Source organism: Oncorhynchus clarkii, chromosome 22, assembly GCF_045791955.1.
Source record: "Oncorhynchus clarkii lewisi isolate Uvic-CL-2024 chromosome 22, UVic_Ocla_1.0, whole genome shotgun sequence".
Classification (NCBI taxonomy): Eukaryota; Metazoa; Chordata; class Actinopteri; order Salmoniformes; family Salmonidae; genus Oncorhynchus; species Oncorhynchus clarkii.
The window spans coordinates 17631721-17655748 of NC_092168.1; the positions used below are offsets into that span (position 1 = coordinate 17631721).

Sequence of the window (24028 nt, forward strand, 5' to 3'; positions counted from 1 at the left end):
CCCAATCAGAGACAACAACAGAACAATGAACAAACACAACACCAGGCTGTGTAAGGGCTATTTGACCAAGAATGAGTGTGGTGGAGTGCTGCATCAGATGACCTGGCCCCCACAATCACCCGACCTCAACCAGATTGAGACGATTGGACCGCAGAGTGAAGGAAAAGCAGCCAACAATTGCCAGCATATGTGGGAACTCCTTCAAAACTGTTGGAAAAGCATTCCAGGTGAAGCTAGTTGAGAGAATTCCAAGTGTGTGCAAAGCTGTCAGCAAGGTAAAGGGTGACTACTTTGAAGATTCTAAAATTACTACATGATTCCATATGTGTTATTTCATAGTTTTGATGTCCTCACTATTATTCTACAGTTTTGAAAATAGTACAAATAAAGAAAAACCCTTGAATGAATTGGTGTTTTTCTCTTGCTCCATATGATTTAACTACTAAAAAGCCAATGACATTATAGACACAGATATAATAAATGAATCCTATATATTAATATAATGTGTACACTGTACAGTCATTTTACAGTATAAATTACCAAAGTTACAATTGATTGCCATATATTTGCTGTTCATGACCAAAATTACTGGTAGCTTTGGTAAATTATAGATAACGTTGCAATCCAACAGTAGCTGAGACACACGCTGTAAATAACCAAAACCTACAAAAAGGAAGATACACAACCATTTATGGATATTCAGCAAAATAACATAGGTATTGCAACCATGGTGAAGATAGAATGTTATAATTTAGAAAAAGTTGAAATACAGAAAATATTCCTAAATGTCCTTATTGTAATAACAAAATTCAAAGATATGCAACGCAGGAAAACACGATCATCGAGAACAGGACATTCCGTTTGGTCATGGTTCCCTCTTGTGGCCGTTCAACTAAATGATTTGATCTAGGTCACAATAACATCAAACACTGTATCTTAATTTACAACATCTATATGCTCAAATATTTAGTATAATCTCACAAAAATCATACTCCACCCTTAAGCAAACAGAGTTAAGTGGCGAAAGGACCATATAGGATTGGGCATGATAACTCACCCCACCCATAATAAGATAAGCCAGTAATCAGGAAGCGAGCTTGCCTGTGTTCCAGTCTGGGGAGAGGAGAGGTGAACTCCCTGTGGTTATGTCTGGGACCCTCTGGTCCACTTCCTGGTTTGTGAGAGGGGTCTCTCAGAGACCAGACAGCTCCGGCACTTCATTACAGTGTTGAAATGTGCCAGAATGAAATCTTTATGGAGTCTGCGGAGAAGCTGCAAAAAGAGACACCTTCCGCTCCAGTTCATTAGAGTGTGAACCACTCACATTGTTCCTGACTTCCCTTTACACAGAATGGGCACATAAGAAGTAATAGCGAGAATAAATCATTGTAGTACTTGTAGTAGTTGGAGCATACTGACAGAACTCTGTGAAGTAGAAATTAAAAGGCATTTTAAAGACAGTAAGAGGTTATTGCCACATAGAAACTAAAAATGGTGCAGAAGGTTATATGTATAGTTTTACAGAGGATGATAACAAGATGATAAAATTACTAATATCACATCATGGAAGTCCATAGGAAAATGAACATACAGTGAAACAATCAGGCGGAAGAAGGGTTCAATAATACAGTCTTAAAGCAGCTTGATTAGAATAAAAACATGTCAATACTGATGTTGCACAAGGTACTAAAGCACGACTATTAGCATTAGCAACGTAATGTTAAGTCAAGGTGAACATGAACAAGTCTTACTAGCATGACTAGCCATCTCAGAGACAATACTGTGGTTGTTACTAAGGCATAATGTTTGGTCAGGACAAACAAACAATATTTCCCTGCAAATATTCAAACAACAATGGAAAAAAACTCAGTGAAAGTCATGACCATATTTATATCTTAGTATAGTGCCTTCATTCCCCCTCAAAAGCTATAAAACAATTGTAGGGGAGAAGAAAAAAACAAGCTAGCTTGGTACATTTCATGACAGTGGCATTGGAGCCCAAACTGAGTGATGCTTTTCTCTTTTTCTATACTCCGTATTGTGGAATTACATTCATAATGTTCTGTATCTTCCAGTTTCATTTTTCCCTTTAAATAATCTAAATAGTTACATAGATGACAGTTACTGTTTTATTTGGATGCGTGAACGAATCAATGACTATTACAATCAGTTGCAGAAGGCCACAAACATTAAAATGAGTTATAACTTATAAGTTCAATACCACTGTCAAAAAACACAAACACTCCATTTTCATTTGTTTGGCAATAGCTCCACCAAGATACAAATAACACAAAGACACTTGCAGCATCAAACATAATTGGATGTCATGTTTCACTAAGAAAGTTGTATTTTATTTTGGTTATAACATATCTGCATTATATCTCACAGGGTGATATTACAATATAAATATAAGCATTACATGTAGCCTATTAGTACCAATACGTTTAGGATACATTCAGATTCATTCTCACACCATTGTTCTGAGTTGAAATAAAAAATTAAAAAAACATAAAGGAAAGAAAATTAAGTATTCAGTTACTATGGGTAAACAATATTCAGATAGTCACATGTCAGTGATGATAATTTGCGTCTCTGTTGGGGTACTGTCTTAGTGGCAAAGTGTTGGAGTCAGACTTCTGAAATATGAAAACTGTAAGACACACATCAAGAGCGAAATGACAACATTCACTCACAGACAATTGACACAACTCAGTAAGTTTAACCTACAATTTAGAGAAGGACGAAGTAGTTAGAGCGAGTGCGTATAAACATCACATCTACTCTCTGGTAGAGTGTATTGTCTGCTGATAGGGCAGCTCCTATCTGCCACCTTTCCTTCTGCAACTCTGGGCTGCCTGACACCTTCCCTTCCAGAGGAGGGGGCCGTAGGGGCCACAGTCTGGGGCCCAGGGCTGCTGTAGCCCTGGGGGGGGGGGGGCAGTTATGGATTCTGTTTGGGTCACACACCCAGGTTAGTGCGTGGAAAGTTAGAGGGGAGGTGTGGAGAAGTTCCTCTGAGTGGTCCAGAGTAAGAAGGGGGATGCCTTCCATCCACCCTGCCGCCAGACCTGCCTCTGAGGGAGGGACTGGCAGGCTGTCCCATTCCACCCATTAGCGCAATGTCCTCTGGGCTGCAGCCCCCTGGTTGGCCCGGTGGTCAGTGAAGTAATAACAGGTCTGTATCCTCCAATCTCTGCCCTCTCTTCGTCAGAGGGCTACTGCTGCAGCAAGTCACTGGGGGATGTGGCCTGCACTCAGGCATACCAATTGAGGTGTAAGTTCATCTGACACGCTGTTTGCTGTTGTTACCTTGGTGACCGTCGAGTCCCTCCAATGAGCCACAAGAGCTGCATTCTGAAACGTCGCCATGGGAAACTGGGGGAAACCATTTACACATAATCAAAGTCTTATCTCCACCTAGTGAACATGTAATTTATTCTAGGTGGCAGAGTTTCAAAGAACAAAGAATGAGACATACTATTCAAAGACAATGAACGTACCAGTGATATGATGATCCATAAACCTTTTCCTTAGAGAGGAATGCCAGACAACCCAGAAATGTTAATCAGGTGTGTCTAATAGAAAACATCCGAAATATTCTTCATATTAAGCAGCAATATACAATACAGTGTATTAATGCTATTTTCAGAGATGAAATGGCCAACAACTTGATCATTGGGCAGCTCCGCACCTCTCTGATTCAGAGGGGTTGGGTTAAATGTCGGAAGACACATTTCAGCTGAATGCATTCAGTTGTACAACTGACTAGGTATATTCCCCTTTCCCTTTGCCTGTGGATGGTGAGTGGTACTGTAGCTGTCGCTGGGACAACCTTTGACGTGGCCCACCAGTGTCTACTGCTCGGGGACCTTGAAGAGCTTGTCAGAGAGGGGGCTGCTGTCCCCCTGGTCTTGGGAGAGCAAGAGCTCCGACAGCACTGGAGAGTTCATTTCATAGGGGGACACATCCGCACTGGAGACCTTGTTGGAGTCACTGGAGCAGCGCCTCTCACTCAGAGAGAAGGGATCCTCAATCATCAGCAGGCCTGGACCACTATTGGAAAGAGGAGAGAGACATTATGAAGAAGAATCTGCGCCCTAGTTACAAAGTATGCCATAATGTACAGATAAGGGGGGAACATTTGTAGTTCCACATAAAGCAATTATAATTGATTAGCAAATAATGTATTAATCATTACTCACACATTTGTACATGTTAACCTATTTGGTCAGACATTTATAAACAACTTTCAAAGTATTTAATAATGATTTATAAGATCATTCATAACATGTTTGATATAGGCCTTCATTAACCAAATATTTTTGCCCACGGTCTCATCTAGTGTGGGCTATTTGGACTTTAAAAATACTTTAGAAATCTTTGGAGTGACCAGTGAAATTTCTCCCAAAAAGGAGCACATGCCATTGGTAGACATTCCAGCAGTACCTGATGCTCCTTAAGGTCTCAACATGGCACCTAGAACATACAGTATCAATGGTTAAACAATAAGCACACAACACAGAGGATGTTTAAAACCATTTTATTCCAAAACAGTTACACTGTTGTAATAGTTTGATGTATAACTTCACATACACTCTATGCTGAATAAAAACTGTTTGTTTTTTTGGTCTGAAATGCTAACATAAGCTTTCTCTGCAGTGACTTTTCTACCAAAATCAAAGTGTGGATTCCATTCACTCTTTATAGCAGTTAAATCTCAGTTAACCCAAAACTAAAATCTTAATTTGGCATCATCTGGTCAGCTGCATGATTAGGTTCTGGGTCCATACGTGTTAGAAATTGGGAGCTCCGAATTGCAAAGTCTCCAGCCTTGCAAAAGGAACAATACACACAAATCCAAAAAATGAAAATGAAGAAATTAAGAAATATCAGAACAAGCAATGTCAGAATCTGGAATATAAATACACACTATCGTTCAAAAGTTTGGGGTCACTTAGAAATGTCCTTGTTTTTGAAAGAAAAGCACATTTTTCATACATTAAAATAACATCATTATAGTGTACACATTGTTAATGTTGTAAATGACTATTGTAGCTGGAAACGGCTGATTTTTTAAAAGGAATATCTACATAGGCGTACAGAGGCCCATTATCAGCAATCATCACTCCTGTGTTCCAATGGCACATTGTGTTAGCTAATCCAAGTTTAGCATTTTGAAAGGCTAATTGATCATTAGAAAACCCAGCATCCTGGAGTTGCCTTTTCACTGTTGACGTTGAGTACCCACAAAACACAAGTCTCAACGTCAACAGTGAAAAGGCAACTCCGGGATGCTGGGTTTTCTAATGATCACTTAGCCTTTCAAAATGCTAAACTTGGATTAGCTAACACAACGTGCCATTGGAACACAGGAGTTATGGTTGATGATAATGGGGGACACATCCTCCAGTGCGGATGTGTCCCCAACTAGACTGCGAGGGTGAGGGTGTGATTGTCCCTCAACCTTGTCTTCAGCCTCAGCAGCATGATGTCCAGTCTCTCCAGCCACTGTTTGCCATTGATACCATGGGGACAGCCTCTATAGACTGCCTGGTGCACAGGTGACATGTCTACAGTGTCTGAGAATCGACAGTCCACCAGTGTCCTACAGACAGAGAGAGAGAGAGATATTATTATAAAACAAATCAAATTAAATTTGATTTGTCACATGCCTCATAAACAACAGCTGTAGACTAACTGCTAAATGCTTACTTATGGGTCCTTTTCCAACAATGCAGAGTTAAAGATAAAGGTCCTGAGCTTGGTGATGAGCTTGGAGGGTACTATGGTGTTGAATGTTGAGCTGGAGTCAATGAACAGCATTCTTACATAGGTATTCCTTTTGTCCAGGTTGGGGAGGGCAGTGTGGAGTGCAATAGAGATTGCATCATCAGTGGATCTGTTGAGACGGTATGCATATTGGAGTGGGTCCAATTGGACAATTGATCTGTGTTTCAAATTATTTGGGGGCAAAAGTCGCCTATTACTGGTTACCGGAAACCCTGGTACGTTTGTATGGTCACTGTGGGGATGACATTGTCGACGCACTTATTAATGAAGCTGGTGACTGATGTGGTAAACTCCTTAATGTTATCTGACGAATCCCAGAACATATTCCAGTCTGTGCTAGTAAAACAGTCCTATAGTTTAGCATCTGCTTCATGGGACCACTTCCGTACGCAGCGCGTCGCTGGTAATTCCTGTTTGAGTTTTTGCTTGTAAGCAGGATGAGTACAGTCTTAGTGTCAGCATCGGTTTGTGATGGTAAATAGACAGCTGCAAAAATTATAGATAAAAACTTGACTGGTAAATAGTATGTTCTGCATCTTATCATGCAGTAGTCGAACACAGGTGAGCAAAAACTAGAGATCTCCTTAATATTAGAGATCGGTTTTGACGATGAATAGAAGCACCAGCAAGATTTATAACTACAGTTGAAGTCGGAAGTTTACATACACCTTAGCCAACTACATTTAAGCTCAGTTTTTCACAATTCCTGACATTTAATCTTAGTAAAAATTCCCTGTCTTAGGTCAGTTAGGATAACCACTATTTTAAGAATGTGAAATGTCAGAATAATAGTAGAGAGAATTATACTTCAGCTTAAATTTTTTTCATCACATTCCCTGTGGGTCAGAAGTTTACATATACTCAATTAGTGTTTGATAGCATTGCCTTTAAATTGTTTAACTTGGGTCAAACATTTCGGGTAGCCTTCCACAAGATTCCAACAATAATTTGGGTGAATTTTGGCCCATTCCTCCTGATTGAGCTGGTGTAACTGAGTCAGATTTGTAGGCCTCGTTGCTCGCACGCGCCTTTTCAGTTCTGACCACAAATTTTCTATAGGATTGAGGTCAGGGCTTTGTGAAGGCCACTCCAATACCTTGACGTTGTTGTCCTTAAGCCATTTTGCCACAACTTTGGAAGTATGCTTGGGGTCATCAGACCAGAGGACATTTATCCAAAAATATGATCTTTGTCCCCATGTGCAGTCTGGCTTTTTTATGGCGGTTTTGGAACAGTGGCTTCTTCCTTGCTGAGCGGCCTTTCAGGTTATGTCGATATAGGACTCATCCATTTTACTGTGGATATAGATACTTTTTTTTGTACCCCACATAGAAACATCCAGCATCTTCACAAGGTCCTTTGCTGTTATTCTGGGATTGATTTGCACTTTTCACACCAAAGTACGTTCATCTCTAGGAGACAGAACACGTCTCCTTCCCTAGTGGTATGACAGCTGCGTGGTCCCATGGTGTTTATATTTGCGTACTATCGTTTGTACAGATGAACGTGGTACCTTCAGGCATTTGGAAATTGCTCCCAAGGATGAACCAGACTTGTGAAGGTCTACAATTGTTTTCTGAGGTCTTGGCTGATTTCTTTTGATTTTCCCATGATGTCAAGAAAAGAGGCACTGAGTTCAAAGGTAGGCCTTGAAATACATCCACATCCACAGGTACATCCACAAGAAATTTGTGGATTGGTGGAGTTTTAATGACTCCAACCTAAGTGTATGTAAACTTCCAACTTCAACTATATGTCCGCATTCAATCACGACTCTGAGAAACAATGAATATTATATTTTTTAGGTCCCGTTAATTCTTATTTTGAGTCCAGGGGATTAGGGCCTGGTCCCGAGTAAGCAGAATGTCCAGAGCTTGTTAAAGTAGACATTTTCGTCCAAATCAATGTTAGTGATCGCAGTTCTGATGTCCTGAAGATGTTTTCGGTCATAGGAAATTATGGCACTACGTAAATCATTAAAAGTTACCAGCTAGACCAGGATGAATACCAGTCATAGATATTAGCTAACTGTCATCATAAGGGTTAGGCTTCAGGCTTAGGTTCCATTAATTCTTGCTTACTATTTTTAGGAATCATATCACATATAAACAGACACCTAATGAGATAGCTAGCTATGTAATCAGTTATCTAGCTAGCTAGCTAATAATTATATGGGTATCATACATTTTACTAGTAAAATAACAATCCTCTCTTAGTTGTGGTAGACACAAATTGAATCAGACACTAGGTTGTTCACTTGAGCTCTTAGCTAATACCAATGACAAATGCTCTTTAAGCATTTTATTTTGTGCAGTTACTGTGTCAAAGAAAATTTAAATCAAAAAGACAGAGGCAAGAGATGAGCTAAATCATGTAGGCTAGCTAGCTAGCTACGTCGTCTCGTTTTTGGCTGACTGACTATTCGGCTTGTAGCAGAAGTTCATTTCACAGACTATAATTTCATCAATCGGAAAACATACTTGAAAATTGACAGATTATAATTACCCACATAAAAACGAATTGTATACAGTTTCTTACCTTACTATTGTTATCCTGATCTCAAAGTTGTGAGAAAACTTTTAGGTCCAGTAGAGGCGAAGCACCTCCCGGTGGCAGCATTCATTGTCTTTCAGTCCCGCACTAAAACTCACAACTTGCTCAATTCTGACAATGACACACTGGCATCAGTCATTAATAGGGGCAATTCAAGAGCTCTACACATACTTCTAATAAACTTTTTTTAAATATAAATATCCCCAAAATAGAGATGTTTCTATGTTAAATGCACATGTTTAGTATTAGTGGATGAAACACATTTCTTTGCTTAGCTTTACTTCCTGAAGTGTTTCCATTCCCCTGTAAGGGTTGCCCTATTGCCTGGGGCAAGTGAACTGAACAGTCAGCCAAGTTGAGCCTGCTCTAAAGTTGCTCCAAGTGTTGTTTTTTTAAAACTGAAAACAACAAAGCTGTAAGGAATTCCAATGCCTAAAATGGATCTTTCTGGTTCATTCCAATTGTTCAAGTGTAATACGGATAATTTATGGCAGTTATGGAGTTGGGCAAGTTGAGCATGCTCTGTGGCTGTCCCATTAGGCAGGGTATTTTTAAACTGAAATCAACCAAACTAAAATAATTTGAAACGGGGTGTCTCGAAACAAGTTAATATCTTTACCTGCTACACTGGAAGTGTAACTTTTGGTCTGGGCGAGCTGAGCGCGAGCCACTTTATCCTTTTACTCCAGACTGAGATACTCTATATAGGGGTAACTTTACAGGCCACGCTAGCTTTACCCTCATGTGGGTGCTAACAAGCTAGCAGGCATGCTAGGTAGTGCTACGTATCAACAGCCAATGTAAACCAATCCAGCAGGGATTGGAAGCTACAGTATGTTGAGCTTCGATTAGTTCTTCGCACCACAATATAGCAGATTTACATTAAGTTAAGCTTTGCCCAACTTCAGTGCCGTCCTGTTCAGCGCACGTACGTACGCACGCACGCACACACACGCACGCACGCACACACGCACACACACGAACCGCACTGCACTCTGTTCAGAAGGCCATAGTGCGAGGCCATCTAAGCACACAGAAGGCCACACACTCACGAGTGCTGAGAAGCCTTCCTCCGCAGTAGGTAATCCACCACATCAGGATCCGTCTCCAGCAGACTCATTAGAACCTCATTCTGCAGGTCAGGAGGCACCTGGGAGGGCCAGAAGTACAACATCTTTAACTGGACATCTAAATTTAACTGAGTTGGTACATCTATCTCATTCTGTGTTAGCTTAAACTGGATATGTACAGTAACTCCCTCAAGAAACAATCAGCTGCTCAGATGTAGGCCAACTTTTGAGCCAGATATTGACACAATGACGTACAGTGCATTCGGAAAGTACTCAGACCCCTTGACTTTTTCCACAATTGTTACGTTACAGTTGGCCAAAAAGCATTTAAAGACTCTCAGACCACGAGAAACATGATTCTCTGGTCTGATGAAACCAAGATTGAACACTTTGGCCTGAATGCCAAGCGTCACGTCTATAGGAAACCTGGCACCATCCCTACGGTGAAGCATGGTGGTGGCAGCATGCTTGTTGAAAATCTGCTCCAGGGCACTCAGGACCTCAGACTGGGGTGAAGGTGCACCTTCCAACAGAACAACGTCTTTAAGCATACAGGCAAGACAATGCAGGAGTGGCTTCGGGACAAGTCTCTGAATGTCTTTGAGTGGCCCAATCAGTGGCCGGACTTGAACACGATCAAACATATCTGGAGAGACTTGAAAATGGCTACGCAGCGATGCTCCCCATCCAACGTGACAGAGCTTGAGAGGATCTGCAGAGAACATTGGGAGAAACTCCCCAAATACAGGTGTGCCAAGCTTGTAGCATCATACCCAAGAAGACTCAAGGCTGTAATCGCTGCCAAAGGTGCTTCAACAAAGTACTGAGTAAAGGGTCTGAATACTTAAGTAAATGTGATATTTCAGTTTTGTATTTTGTATTAATTAGCAAACATTTCTAAAAACCTGTTTTTGTTTTGTCATCATGGGGTATTGTGTGTAGATTGACGAGGGGGAAAAAAACAATTTAATCAATTTTAGAATAAGGCTGTAACGTAACAAAATGTAGATATATCAAGGGGTCTGAAATCTTTCCGAATGCACTGTAAATATGTACTCTGAAACACTAAATTACAAGAACTGACACAAGGATGTGTCCAGAGATTGATAATATCGCTCAAGATTTACAGCAGTTCATGTACAGTTTGAAGCTACAGTACCATATGTTAACGCATGCTCATATTAGATTATTGCTTAGATTAAACAATGGCCAAGATAATGTTGTGTACAGGCTAACATGTTTTTGTGTTGGAAGGTCCTACAGACTAAGGTTAAGAAAAATAGAGCTAGGTTAAACAGGTCATCCACAGTTTCTACATCCATACTCACTGGTTCTTGACGAATATAACTTATAAATGCCTCATGAGCTAAATTCAACTGTTGTACCCTATCAGAAACTAAAATATAAACTTATTTTACTCCAATGTTTTTAAACCTTGTAAATGTAAACAAATACTATTTATTGCCTCAAAATATACAAAAACTATAATTTGTATATCTTGGATGGTCAATCCTTGCTCTATTTATGAATTTAAGAGTGTTTACATTTCTCCAGGTCCATCCCTCAGATTTTTGTGGATTGCCTCTTTAAGAAAAAAAAAGCTTGGTCCGAAAGGAGACTGTAATAATATTCCTTAAGGGTCTACACCTGTGCGTCTATCTAAGTAACATAATAAAAAAATCCCCATCAAAATCTGTCAGTTTAAACTAGAGATATTTTTTTGCATGGGCTGTGTCTCAATCCACCACATCTGACTATGTCGGCCTTCTGCATCTGCGGTGGAAGCTGGCTGAGCTACAACGGTGTTCGTCAGACCATGAGACATCCCTGAAATTGGTCTTCTCACGAAAATGTCTATAGCTTCTGAACGGTTTGGCCTACAAAACTAATATGACCACTTTATGGAATGATGAGACTCTCACGAACATGATGGTGTTTTGCTCTATGACCCCCACAAGTGTCATGGGACCCGTCTGAATGTAACCTATACAAATGAATGGTAGTATGGCGGTAGTTTTGAGAAACAAACAAAAACATTTCCTGAGCTTTCTTATATCTTCTAGATAGGACAGACACGTCAAAACTTTATAATCTATTTTTTGACTGTCTTTTTTTGCCATTTATGTATGTGTTATTCAATGCGTTTCTATAAGTAGGAAGGGCTAAATTCAATGTTGTTTTAATTTAAAAAATAATCCATGTTCCAAAAAGTGTTTGGTTATCCTTTTCTTAGACATTACCAGGACACGCAAAGGAGTGAAAAACAACGGCACGAGTTCATTAAGCCTCTCTGTACTGGGGCTTGGTTTAACGAGACTTAAGCCTTCTCCAAAATGTATAAATGTCATGTTTACATTTCATTAGATGGAGCCACTCTATTAAGCTTGAGAATTCCTCTAAACACAACTCTTCCTGGAATGGGGAGCAGTGACTAAGAGAGTGAACTTGTTTGTCAGCTGTGCCACTTTTTTACCCTGTCGTCTATCTACTGTGATAAAAGCTTATCTATCTGTCCATTGGAGCCATGTTCTAGCGTTTTCCATAAGAGATAGCTTACCATGAAGAGGGTCTCGTATGTGTTGATCATCCTCTGTACCACGCCTATGATGGCTGTACTCTCCTCGGCACGGGCAAAACTCTGCACAGCAAACTCCTTGTCCAAGCTCTTTTGCTTGTGTAGAAGGTTCGGCCCAAAGACGGTGGCCAGGTTGAGCGATGTCATCTTGTTCCCTGTTATCTAAAGTGGACAATGCTGGATTTGACACTAAAACGATGAGCACGCACACGCACACACACACACCTTTCTGGGAAGCTCTCCTAACTGCGCTGGCATACCTGAGCTCCTTCTGCTCGGCAGGATTAAAGCTGTTATGCATCGTCACGAAATACCCAGTGATAACAGGATGAAGAAGTTTGAATTTATTTCATTCTGGCGGTCTGACCAGCAGCCCCTCAGCCTCAAAACTCACAGGCCTTGGTGCGTGATTGCAAGGAATTATCCTCTGACCGTTTGCGATTAAAGGAAACATTTCAGGATTATACTGAAAGCTACAATGATGGACGTTAAATTTGAAAGATTATTCAAGGTGACGATGAATAAAAACTTCAGATGACTTTTGAGTCTTTCTTTTAAGTTGAATGAAGAATAACCACAGTCTTATAAGTGATTGTTGTGGTAGCAAAGGAACACAATTCATGCACACGGCTGACTTGAAGACTTCTCCTGTCTCACCCAAATGTGTAGACATATTCACAAACTGAGAGGAGTGTGGGAATGAATTTGCACTTAACCTGCCCTGTCAACATGAATAATGCCATGTCTGTCAATCAGAATCAGAATCAGAATGTCAATGGATCCTCAACATGTACTCCACTCTGCTCTAGTTTCGGATGGCAGAAGTACTACTACTGCATGTTATTAACTATGTATTCCGTGCTGTAATGTAAAATGCTGCCAGTATTTCAAAAGATGACTATGACCTTGTCATGGATATCAAATACCCAACATTGGATGTACTACTACAACATTCATGAAATTTGATTCCAGACGAAGGGAGAAAAGGACAGTAAACTTCAGCCATTTTATTAGACTACTGATATCCCAACCAGCGTTCCTGTCCTGTCCTGCCCTCCTGTCCTGCCCTGTCTTGCCCTGTTATGTCCTCCTGTCCTGCTCTGTCCTATCCTGCCCGTACCTGCCCTTACCTCCAGTCCGTCCCTGTCCTGGCTGTCCTGGGCATGGGCGGCCACCGTGGCCAGGAACTCCAGGAGGCGTTGCAGGGTGTCACTGTTGCAGGGTGGGAGCAGGCACATCAGCAGCTGCATGGTGATCTCCTGGTCTGAATGGTCCAGTACTGCAGAGGAGGACACGATAAACCTCATCACAACTCACTCTCATTTCTTACAGCTACAGAACAAGTTGACCTCGCTTAACGATAGAGATTATGTAGGAATTAGCTGTCTGAATTATGAGCGAATTGTGAGCTTTCTTATTAACAGGCTTAAGCAGTGTAGGAGTGACTCAACATCCTTTACACATGGAGTTGATGAATGCTATGTGAAGTGTTGTGCTGAGAGTGTGGCAAAGCATTTGAGTTATACACTGTAGCGGATGTAGTGTACATGAATGTGGGATATGGGGCCAGCGTGGGCTGCTCAAGTTTTAATGTCATGTGAACAAGTACAGTGAAATGCCTTTCTTGCTAGCTCCAAACCCAACAATAGAGTAATCAATATCAATGTAACACTAAAAATAACATAAGGTAGAACAAAAACACACAATAAATAAAATAAAAAATAGGAATAACACGAGAAAATAAGAAGCTATGTACATGGTCAGTTCCAATACCACATTTAAAATATGCAGGGACACTGGAGTGATAGAGGGAGATATATATATATATATAGGGGTAAGGTGATTAGGCATCAGGATATGATAAATAGAGTAGCAGCAGTGTAAATGATGATTGTATGTGATTGTGTGTGCGTGCGTTTAGTCAGTATAAATGTGTGTGCATGTTATGTGCGTGTTAGAGTGTCAGTGTGCTTGAGTGTGTAGGTTCCTGTGAGTGTGCATAGAGACCGTGCAAAAATATAAATAAAATACAAGGTTCATATGTGGTGTTGATGAAGGCTATTTGATGTGCGGCGGTGAGATTGTGTATTATTGCGGTATGAGGTTTGAAGTATGGGCTTAGCAACATGTGATCTTGTGATGTGTAGCCAGGCAAGGGAGTGTGTGGGTTCCTCACACATGGTGTTGATGAAGGCGGTGTAGAGCTCCCTGGTCAGTAGGGGATCAGGCATGTCCCTCAGGAACTCCTTGAGCAGCGCAGCCACATCATGGACACAGTGCTCCTCATCCAGTTGGACCTCCACACCCTGGTCACATTCCTCTCTCAGCTGAAGACAACAACACGACACAACATCCACCACAGTTTAACACTAGAAACATACTACGAATATCATAGTGTGTTTAATGCGCACTCATCTACTTGTCAACCAGCATTTTCCAGTGAAACCTTACCTGCCGTACCCTCTTCTTTGAGCTCCCTACACGGAAAATGCCAACAGTCTGTAGACCTAAATTAAATGGCGAAATAGAGGACAAGTTTGCTGTAACAACAGGCAAAGGGTGTAGATTAATCCAGTCACGATTAAATCCTCTGCAAATCATATCGCCTTCAGTGAATGATTTACATGAAAGTCTGAGTTGCCTGACTTCTCAACTCTGAATTGGGGCACAATATGCGTAAGAACGACTGCAGTATATGTACCATGTTTCTCCAGGTACAGGCAGCAGCTCTCCACTACCCTGGGCACCTGTCGAAAGATGTGGTTGAGGCTGAGATTCTTGTCCCTCTGCTTCTTCTTGTTGCTGGGTGTCTCGGCTGGCAGGGACAGCTGCAGGACCTCCAGCAGACGAGACTGGTTGTCATCCAGGTCAGTGATGTAATCCACAGACACTCCTCCCTTGCCAGATACACACAGACACAGGGTTGAGTGAGTCAGGGGTTGGAACCGGTTCAGGGAACAGAGACGAAAACCAGAAAATAACTAACATTTTCGAGGAACAGAACCAGAACAGAGAACGAAAGGGATCTATACTGTTCCAGAATTTATATATATTTTTAAAGCATAGGAACTGGTTAATAACGTTCTGGGCATTGTTTTCCAGTCCAACAAAAAACGCTACAAAGTGCCTATGTAAAGCCCTCACTGTCACTCAGAAACTTATTCTAGTGTCTGGCTGCCTGCTAGCTGAAAATCTTTGCCTGTCAATTTTAGTGTTCCTCAAGGTCCCGTTTTAGGACCACTATTGTTTGCACTATATATATTTTACCTCTTGAGGATGTAATTCGAAAACATAATGTTAACTTTCACTGCTATGCGGATGACACACAGCTGTACATTTCAATGAAACATGGTGAAGCCCCAAAATTGCCCTCGTTGGAAGCCTGTGTTTCAGACATAAGGAAGTGCATGGCTGCAAACGTTCTACTTTTAAACTCATACAAAACAGAGATGACTGTTCTAGGTCCCAAGAAACAAAGAGATCTTCTGTTGAATCTGAGAATGAATCTTGATGGTTGTACAGTCGTCTCAAATAAAACTGTGAAGGACCTCGGCGTTACCCTGGACCCTGATCTCTCTTTTGATGAACATATCAAGATTGTTTCAAGGACAGCTTTTTTCCATCTGCGTAACACTGCAAAGATCAGACATTTTAGGTTAGACTACTGCAATGCTCTACTTTCCGGCTACCCGGATAAAGCACTAAATTAACTTCAGTTAGTGCTAAATATGGCTGCTAGATTCCTGACTAGAATCCAAAAAATGTATCATATTACTCCAGTGCTAGCCTCCCTACACTGGCTTCCTGTTAAGGCAAGGGCTGATTTCAAGGTTTCACAGCTAACCTACAAAGCATTACATGGGCTTGCTCCAACTATCTTACCTACACGTACGCTACGGTCACAATAAGCAGGCCTCCTAATTGTCCCTAGAATTTCTAAGCAAACAGCTGGAGGCAGGGCTTTCTCCTATAGAGCTCAATTTCTATGGAATGGTCTGCCTACCCATGTGAGAGACGCAGAATCTTTAAGTCTTTATTGAAGACTCATCTCTTCAGTAAGTCCTATGATTGAGTGTAGTCTGACCCAGGAGTGTGAAGGTGAACGGAAAGGCACTGGTGCAACGAACCACCCTTGCTGTCTCTGCCTAGCCGGGTCCCCTCTCTCCACTGGAATTCTCTGCCTCTAACCCTATTACAGGGGCCGAGTCACTGGCTTACTGGTGCTCTTCCATGCTGTCCCTAGGAGGGGTGCGTCACTTGAGTGGGTTGAGTCATTGACATGGTCTTTCTGTCTGGGTTGACGCCCGCCCTTGGGTTGTGTCGTGGCGGAGATCTTTGTGGGCTATACTCAGCCTTGTCTACAGTATGGTAAGTTGGTGGTTGAAGATATCCAACTAGTGGTGTGGGGGCTGTGCTTTGGCAAAGTGGGTGGGGTTATATCCTGCCTGTTTGACCCTGTCCGGGGGTATCATCTTTGAGATATCGGCTGATGTAAGAAGGGCTATATAAATACATTTGATTTGCCACTTGCCAGCATCTGTCATTTTGTCTTTGATTGACATGTTTCAGCTATATTTCAGGTTGACATTTTAAATGCTTCAGCTATATTTCCGGATGACATTTAGAACTTTTAAAATTTCATCCTGAAAATATAACTGAAGCATGTCAATCAAAGACAAAATGGCAGATGCTGTGTGTAGGCTACCTGGCCCTCCCCTTCCCTCTGAAGCATGCATAGTCTTCTGAAGTTACAGGCCTGATTCAGAAATTAGGAAGATAGATTTTTATTAGAGAACAATTATGAACTTTTTCAAAGCTAGTTAAGGATACTATAGTTTCACATTGGATTTATTAACTACCAAAAGGTAAGATGTGATTTTATTTTAATTTTGGTGCTGCTCTGCACACACAAGCTTGTTAGTTAGCTAGCTTTTTAGCTAGCTTTGGTCTAGCTCTCGAAAACTCATTATGTGTAATGTAATGGAACTGAGAGTCATGATCAAGGGCTAGCTCTGTTCCAACGTTAGTTAAGCCATCTCTCTGAAGTTCAACAACATTCAAAGTTACTTCAGAAAAGCTGCTCCTTTGTAGGTATAATTCTGTGGGCCTAAAAGATTTTAACCGGTCCAGAAGTTTATTTTGCTGGTCGGAACAGTGGAATGGAACAAAACATTTTTGGGGGTTCTGTTCATAACAAAACGATTGGAAAATAATTTTGGTTACAACCCTTGGTGTGAGAACAGTACCAACATATGGAGAGGTGATGGATAGCATACGGTGGCTAGCCTAGCATCAAGTGCATGGCATAGAACGATGGATTAAGTAATGCCATAGTTCAATATGGGGAAAACACCAAATTTCCCAGAATGTATTAGTTTAAATCTGAAGTTGACCCTGAGGCCTTCAAAAAGAAGCCAAACAAATGAAATGGTTGGTGGAAATATAATACGCTATTCTAAGCGGCAGGGTAGCCTAGTGGTTAGAGCGTTGGACTAGTAACCGGAAGGTTGCGAGTTCAAAACCCCCCCCTGACAAGGTACAAGGTACAAGGTACAAATCTGTCGTTCTGCCCCTGAACAGGCAGTTAAACCACTGTTCCTAGACCGTCATTGAAAATAAGAATTTGTTCTTAACTGACTTGCCTAGTTAAATAAAGGTAAAATAAAATTAAAAGAGTATATGAACATTGTTTTCAGAGAAAAGTGATACATTCTTTGGTATCTGGGAGTGTGACCTGTCACGTTCAAGGAAACTCCCATGTTCTATGACTGAGTGGAATTTCTTTGAATTGCACTGCATTAAATTGTACTTCCTGTCAATCAAACAAAAATTCAGATTCTACATCATGTCGGGTGTGGCAGAATCATTTTGAATTTAATCTCATGGGTTGAATGAGACTGAATTCCAAAATTCCAAAATTGAGCCCAACCCTGCTAGCCAGCTATCTAAACTTGTACTAATCCTGGTCGAATTACTAACCAGGGACGCAGGGACCCTGAACTCCAAGGGTGTACATAAATGTTGTTTGTCACTCTCATATATCTTAATATGGCATAAGTCATGGAAAATGTGTAGAATTTCAGGAAATAAGCTGTAAAACTGCACATTTTATTCTCAGCCCTATGGCAAAATGAGTAGAATTGCAGAAAATGTGCTTTGAAACTGCAACATTTTCTCTATGCCCCATGTAGAATTGCAGAAAATGTACTTTATAAATACACACATTTTTCTGTCCGCCATCAACAGTGGGCATCTAAAATGTTTTGCCAGCGAGGTAGGTGGGCCCCTCAACCAGAATACATTCAGGCTCCTGATGTGGGTTTGTGAGAACAGCCCACACATGTAAAAACCTACCCTCCTGCATGTGCGTGGTGGTGCCTCGGGCGTGTTGGGCAAAGGGGACTCATTGGGCGTTTCGGAGTTGGAACTGAGGGAGGAGTTGCTGCTGGACAGCTCCTTGTCCTTAGTGCTCCTCCAGGAGGTGAGGTGCAAGAGGGAGCAAATCAGGTCACTGGCGTCCCGGTGCTCCTCTCGCTGGGTCTGGAGCTCCTGACGCTGCTTCTGGGCACGGTCGTTAGAGATCACCTGTGACAGCGTTATACCGAATGCCTGGGGCATAGACTCTGTGGTGCGGGGGAGGGACAGGAACAGGAAAGTTAATCTTCATCATTAGCTTCAATTCAATCATAAATCCATACACTTGCTTCAAAGTATTTCATTTTATTTAACCCTTACTTTACCAGGTAAGTTGACTGAGAACACATTGTCATTTACAGCAACGACCTGGGGAATAGTTACAGGGGAGAAGAGGGGGGATGAATGAGCCATTTGGAAGGGGAAAACAATGCAACATCTACCTTATGGGGATTATGAAGTTAAATCTACTGTAACTGTACTTGCCAAAAAGCCTGCATGGCTATTAACCATGCCTCCTTTTTTGCCTTCTTTAAATTTCCCATAGGAACTCTAATTGAAAAAAAACCCCAGACACTATAGATTATTGGGGAAATGTAGTGTTTAACCTAAACAATATCCCCACTATGTATCCACTATCCTGTCAGGGGACGCAGAGTTGGGGATTTTTCTCTTTATACACAGGGAGAGAAAAGAGAGGGAGAGTGGGATAGGGCTGGCCATGCCCGAGGATAAGCTGTGATGACTGAGCCACCTCTCAAGATTGTTTTTTGTTATTTCCTTTACCGCCCAGCCGACAGAGAGAACTCACATTCCTGTGAATGAACATTGTTGCAGGGGGCAGGGCAGCAGTCGGCAGTGCAATTATTGAAGCAGCCCCTTCTACTGTATATTTTCTCTGAGAGCTCGGCAGGTAGAAACAGCTGAGAATGCCTGCTCCAGTGAACTCCAGTGAAATGGATCAAAGAGTCAGTTCTCCACTGTCAACGGCTGGCCGGGCCAGTGTGTGAGAAAACAGAGCCCAGCTGGACAACAACAACCCACTGGGAACAGAAGTCAGTTGAATATCTAGTTTAGATTTACATTTGTGAATTCACATAATGTGCACATTGCATTTACATAAAGTGAATTTAATGTGAAATCAACAAAAAAAATGTCACTGTCATTGGATTGTGGAAAAGAGATACAATTATTTTACGTCGATGACGTGGAAACAACGTTGATTCAACCATTGGGAAAGGTATAAAGGACTCAGTGACTATCCCACAGCCTTGAACTGAAAGAAGCCATGTTAATCTTCAAAGGGTTGGAAAGTACCTTTTTCTTTACTCTTCTCTTTCGCCAATGAATCCAACTTCCTCCTGAGTGACTTCTTATGCTTTTGACCATCTAAGAAAAGAAAGAACACAGATGTCATGCAAAACTTCCTAACATTCTACCAGATATTACCATACTTGTTACATGTCACTTCATGACTCAATATTACATTTCCATGTTCTCGTCACAATCTGAAAGAGGCTTCAAAATCTCCTTAAACAGACAACCCAAGCTTAAATCATGTCATATTTCAAATGTGGTATGTGAATCCTAGTTAATAGTCTTCTTTCAATAGCACTATGGAGGTCACATGTGACTTTCCACAGAAACATGCCTGCCTTTACTGTCCTGTCTTACCTAACTCAATCCATATGTAGACCGGGTGAATTTAAAGTCTGCTACTTTTCAAATGACATTTAATGTGTTTTTCCAACAGTTAATTTTTCTTGCTAGGGTTGCAAAGCTACTGGTAATATGCCAAAGTTACCGGCATCTTCAGTAATTCTGGTAATTAACAGAAAATCTATCTTAACTTTGGTAATTTATACTTGAATAACTGTAAAAATATAGTGTTCATTTATTATATCTGTGTCCATATTGTCCATGAGTTTCTAGTAGATCGATCACAGGTTCAAGAGAAAATAGCCAAATGAATGAAAAAATAGTCTTATCCACTATGGTGTTATTTTAACTCTTCAAACTATTGTCTTTTTTCACAACTGCCATCAGTTTGACACCAAAACATTGACAACAAATACATACTGACATAGTCAAATAGATTTAAGCTTGTAAAAACAAAGAAGGAAATATGCTGAAACTTTTATTAAACTTTTATTAAACGCCAATGGTTTCCATTTTTTATTATATTTTTTATTTATTTCATAATCATGTGATAAGACCACATGCGATAAGGCCACACAGAGGACTATTACAGACCCCTGGGATCATCTCAACTACTCAAATGAGCCACTAGATGTATTGTGATATTACATACAGTGTTAGGATCTTAATTTGAGCCAGTTTGCTACAGAAGGAAAATAATCCTGCAGCAACACCTCACGGCACAACGCCTCTCCCCCACGTGACCTACTTGTGTGTATGTACTGACTGATAGATGCACACACACTACATGTTAATATTAAAACATCTATGTAAATTGTAAATGATTTTGTCTGTTATGTCTGTTACGTTATGTGTCGGACCCCAGTAAGACTAGCCGTCACCATTGGCGTCAGCTAATGGGGAGCCTAATAAATCAAATCAAATTATAAGTAATGGACATTTTTTGTAGGGTTGATACATTTTTCTTTAGGGCAAATCAAGTCTGGCATTTTATAGTGGAAAGGACAAACTATAGAAGCCTTTTTAACCCTTGGCCTACAATTTCCATTCCCCCGTGGAAATCTAATTAACATAATACAAACATCCCCATAAAAATCTGTCTGTTTAAACTAGAGATATCTGGTTCTTTGCATGGGCTATGTCTCAATCCACCACATCCTCTGACATCGCCCTTCCACCTCTGCGGTGAAAGGTGGCAGAGCCAGAGCGGAGTTTGTCAGACCATGAGACATCTTGAAAATCGGTCTTCAGACGAAAACATCTGTAGCGTCCAAATGGTTTGGCCTACACACTAATATGACCCCTCTGTGGAAAGCTGAGACTCTCACGAACACCAGTTTAAACGTTGAATACACTACAGGTTTACATTTCCTGCTCAGTGACAAAAGTGCGATCAAATTGAGATTGTATATCTTTAAAAATCCTTGAAAGATACCAAAATTGGGTAGATTACTGGTAAACTTTGAACGTTTCCAGTAATCTACCCTCCCTTTGCAACCCTATCTGTGAGAGGGCCTGGCTGACAAGAAACAGACCAAAAGGTTGAACACATACAACCTCACACCACGGCAAAAATATATACTTCTAGCTACATACAGTACTTTCAAATTACTTTCTTCTATACAAAAAGTAATTGAATACACCAAATAAATTAGGTAAAACATGGTTTTACAAATTGCTGTCTTATACCAACACTAAACATGCAGGATTAACTAGAAATGATACATTACATTCTGTTTTGGTGTTAGTGTCTGTTGAGTAATATTTAGACATGTTGTAACAAGAACTTCTCGCCAAGGGCCTGGGAACAAATAGCTTTGCTCACTGTATGGGAGTCTGAAGGGAGGAATCAGGAGATAGTGGCTGACTGGTAGATGGCTTCCAGGCCTGAGTAGTAGAGTACCTTTGGGGATGGTGATTTGGCAACCCAGGTCGTAGTCCTGGAGCAGCCTGCTGAAGGCCACTTCCTGCAGGCGGACTCTCTCCAACTCTGAGAGGCTCTGGAGGGGCACCGGCTTCAGGCGCACGCTCAGCCCTGACATGCTGTTCCATGTGAAGTCATCCTGTTGTGAGGAGACAAGACACATGTCAGAGAGGGAACGAGAGAGAGAGAGAGACACGCACACGCACACCCCAGAGATATCTGTCACTGTGGAGGTTATTTTTTTAGTCATGCTCTTTGGAAAAAAGTAAAGCACTCGTACACCAACAGACACTTCTGCCTCACCTGACAGCTAAATACCTCAGGCACAACAATCATCTGACACTTCCCATTACTAAAGATGAGATCCTCCAAAGTGTCAACAAGACAGTTGGATTTAGGCTAGTATATGTCAAGTGAATGGAAGGGGGTGGTGGATGGAGGAGTGTCCAGACCTAGCTCTGTTTCTGTTGTACTACATTCTGTATACGTAACATACAAACTCTTATTTCATTCTACTCTGGAAGCGTAAGTATAAACAAGAGCTTGTGTTCATATGAATAATCTACTCTCCCGGATGAAGGCATCGTCGACTAGATGAGCCACTGACCTATAATTCATCAATAAGGCCCAAGGAGGTGTGGTATATGGCTAATATACCACGGCTAAGGACTGTTCTTAAGCGCAATGCGGAGTGCCTGGACACAGCCCTCAGCCGTGGGAAAATTGGCCATAAATCACAAAACCCTGAGGTGCCTTATTGCTATTATAAACTAGTTACCAATGTAATTAGAGCAGTACAAAAAACTGTTTTGTCATACCCCATGGTATACAGTCTGATACCATGGCTGTCAGCCAATCAGCATTCAGGGCTCGAACCACCCCGTTCATAATAAAGGTAAGCACGTCATCGGGTCTAATGGTTGTCGAGCGCCAACTGCGCATGTGCAGGCTGTCAAATCAGAGGCCCTCCTTTGATATAAAGTTGTTGTTGACAAAAAAGGAAAACGTGTCAGTTTATCACTTTCACGAGGTTGGAGTAATAACATGTTCAACAATACTGAACAAAAATATAAAACGCAACATGCAAACTGTTGGTCCCATGTTTCATGAGTTTAAATACAATGTCCCAGAAATGTTCCATATGCACAAAAAGCTTATTTCTCTCCAATGTTAAGCACAAATTAGTTTATATCACTGTTAGTGAGCATTTCTCCTTTGCCATGTTAATCCTTCCACCTGAAAGGTGTGGCATATCAAGAAGCTGATTAAACAGCAGGATCATTACATTGTGCTGGGAACAATAAAAGGCCACTCTAAAATGTGGTGTTTTGTCACACAACACAATGCCACAGATGTCTCAAGTTTTGAGGGAGCGTGCAATTGGCATGCTGACTGCAGGAATGTCCACCAGAGCTGTTTCCAGAGCTTTGAATGTTCATTTCTCTACCATAAGCCGCTTCCAACATTGTTTTAGAGAATTTGGCAGTACGTCCAACCGGCCTCACAACTGCAGACCACGTGTAACCAAGTCAGCCCAGGACCTCCCATCCGACTTCTTCACCTGGTCTGAGACCAGCCACCCGGACAGCTGAAGAAACTGTGGGTTTGCACAACCAAAGAATTTCTGCACAAACTGTCAGAAACGTCTCAGGGAAGCTCATCTGCGTGCACATCGTCCTCACCAGGGTCTTGATCTGACTGCAGGTTGGCATCATAGTCGACTTCAGTGGGCAAATGCTCACCTTCGATGGCCACTGGCAAGCTGGAGAAGTGTTCTCTTCACAGATTAATCCCAGTTTCAACTATACAGGGCAGATGGTAGACCGCGTGTTTGGCGTTGTGTGGGTGAGCGGTTTGCTGATGTTAATGTTAATGTCCTGCTCCACATGGTGGCGGTGAACAAAATTGCATTTTATCGATGGCAATTTGAATGCACAGTGATACTGTAACGACATACTAAGGTTCATTGTCGTGCCATTCATCCACTGCCATCACCTCATGTTACAGCATGATAATGCAAGGCCCCGTGTCGCAAGGATCTGA

The 24028-nt window shown here is 41.4% G+C and overlaps 1 protein-coding gene and 1 pseudogene across 2 annotated transcripts in view; both read right to left on the reverse strand.

The window, feature by feature from the left end:
- Positions 1-2106: 2106 nt before the first annotated feature.
- Positions 2107-24028, reverse strand: part of LOC139380190 (rho GTPase-activating protein 6-like) — a 58944-nt gene continuing 37022 nt past the window's right edge. Inside the window, exons 2-11 of one of the 2 annotated variants that reach the window (XM_071122646.1) lie at positions 21965-22124; positions 19720-19791; positions 18343-18611; positions 14690-14885; positions 14440-14495; positions 14165-14315; positions 13119-13267; positions 11971-12150; positions 9396-9493; positions 2107-4053 (exon numbers count right to left, since the gene is read on the reverse strand). In XM_071122646.1, the coding sequence (XP_070978747.1) occupies positions 3855-4053; positions 9396-9493; positions 11971-12150; positions 13119-13267; positions 14165-14315; positions 14440-14495; positions 14690-14885; positions 18343-18611; positions 19720-19791; positions 21965-22124 (1530 nt within the window). In that variant the 3' untranslated portion in view covers positions 2107-3854. The remainder of the gene's footprint in view (positions 4054-9395; positions 9494-11970; positions 12151-13118; positions 13268-14164; positions 14316-14439; positions 14496-14689; positions 14886-18342; positions 18612-19719; positions 19792-21964; positions 22125-24028) is intronic. The other variant, XM_071122645.1, reaches the window with a different exon arrangement.
- On the reverse strand, positions 2731-3555 carry LOC139380191 (rho GTPase-activating protein 6-like; annotated as a pseudogene).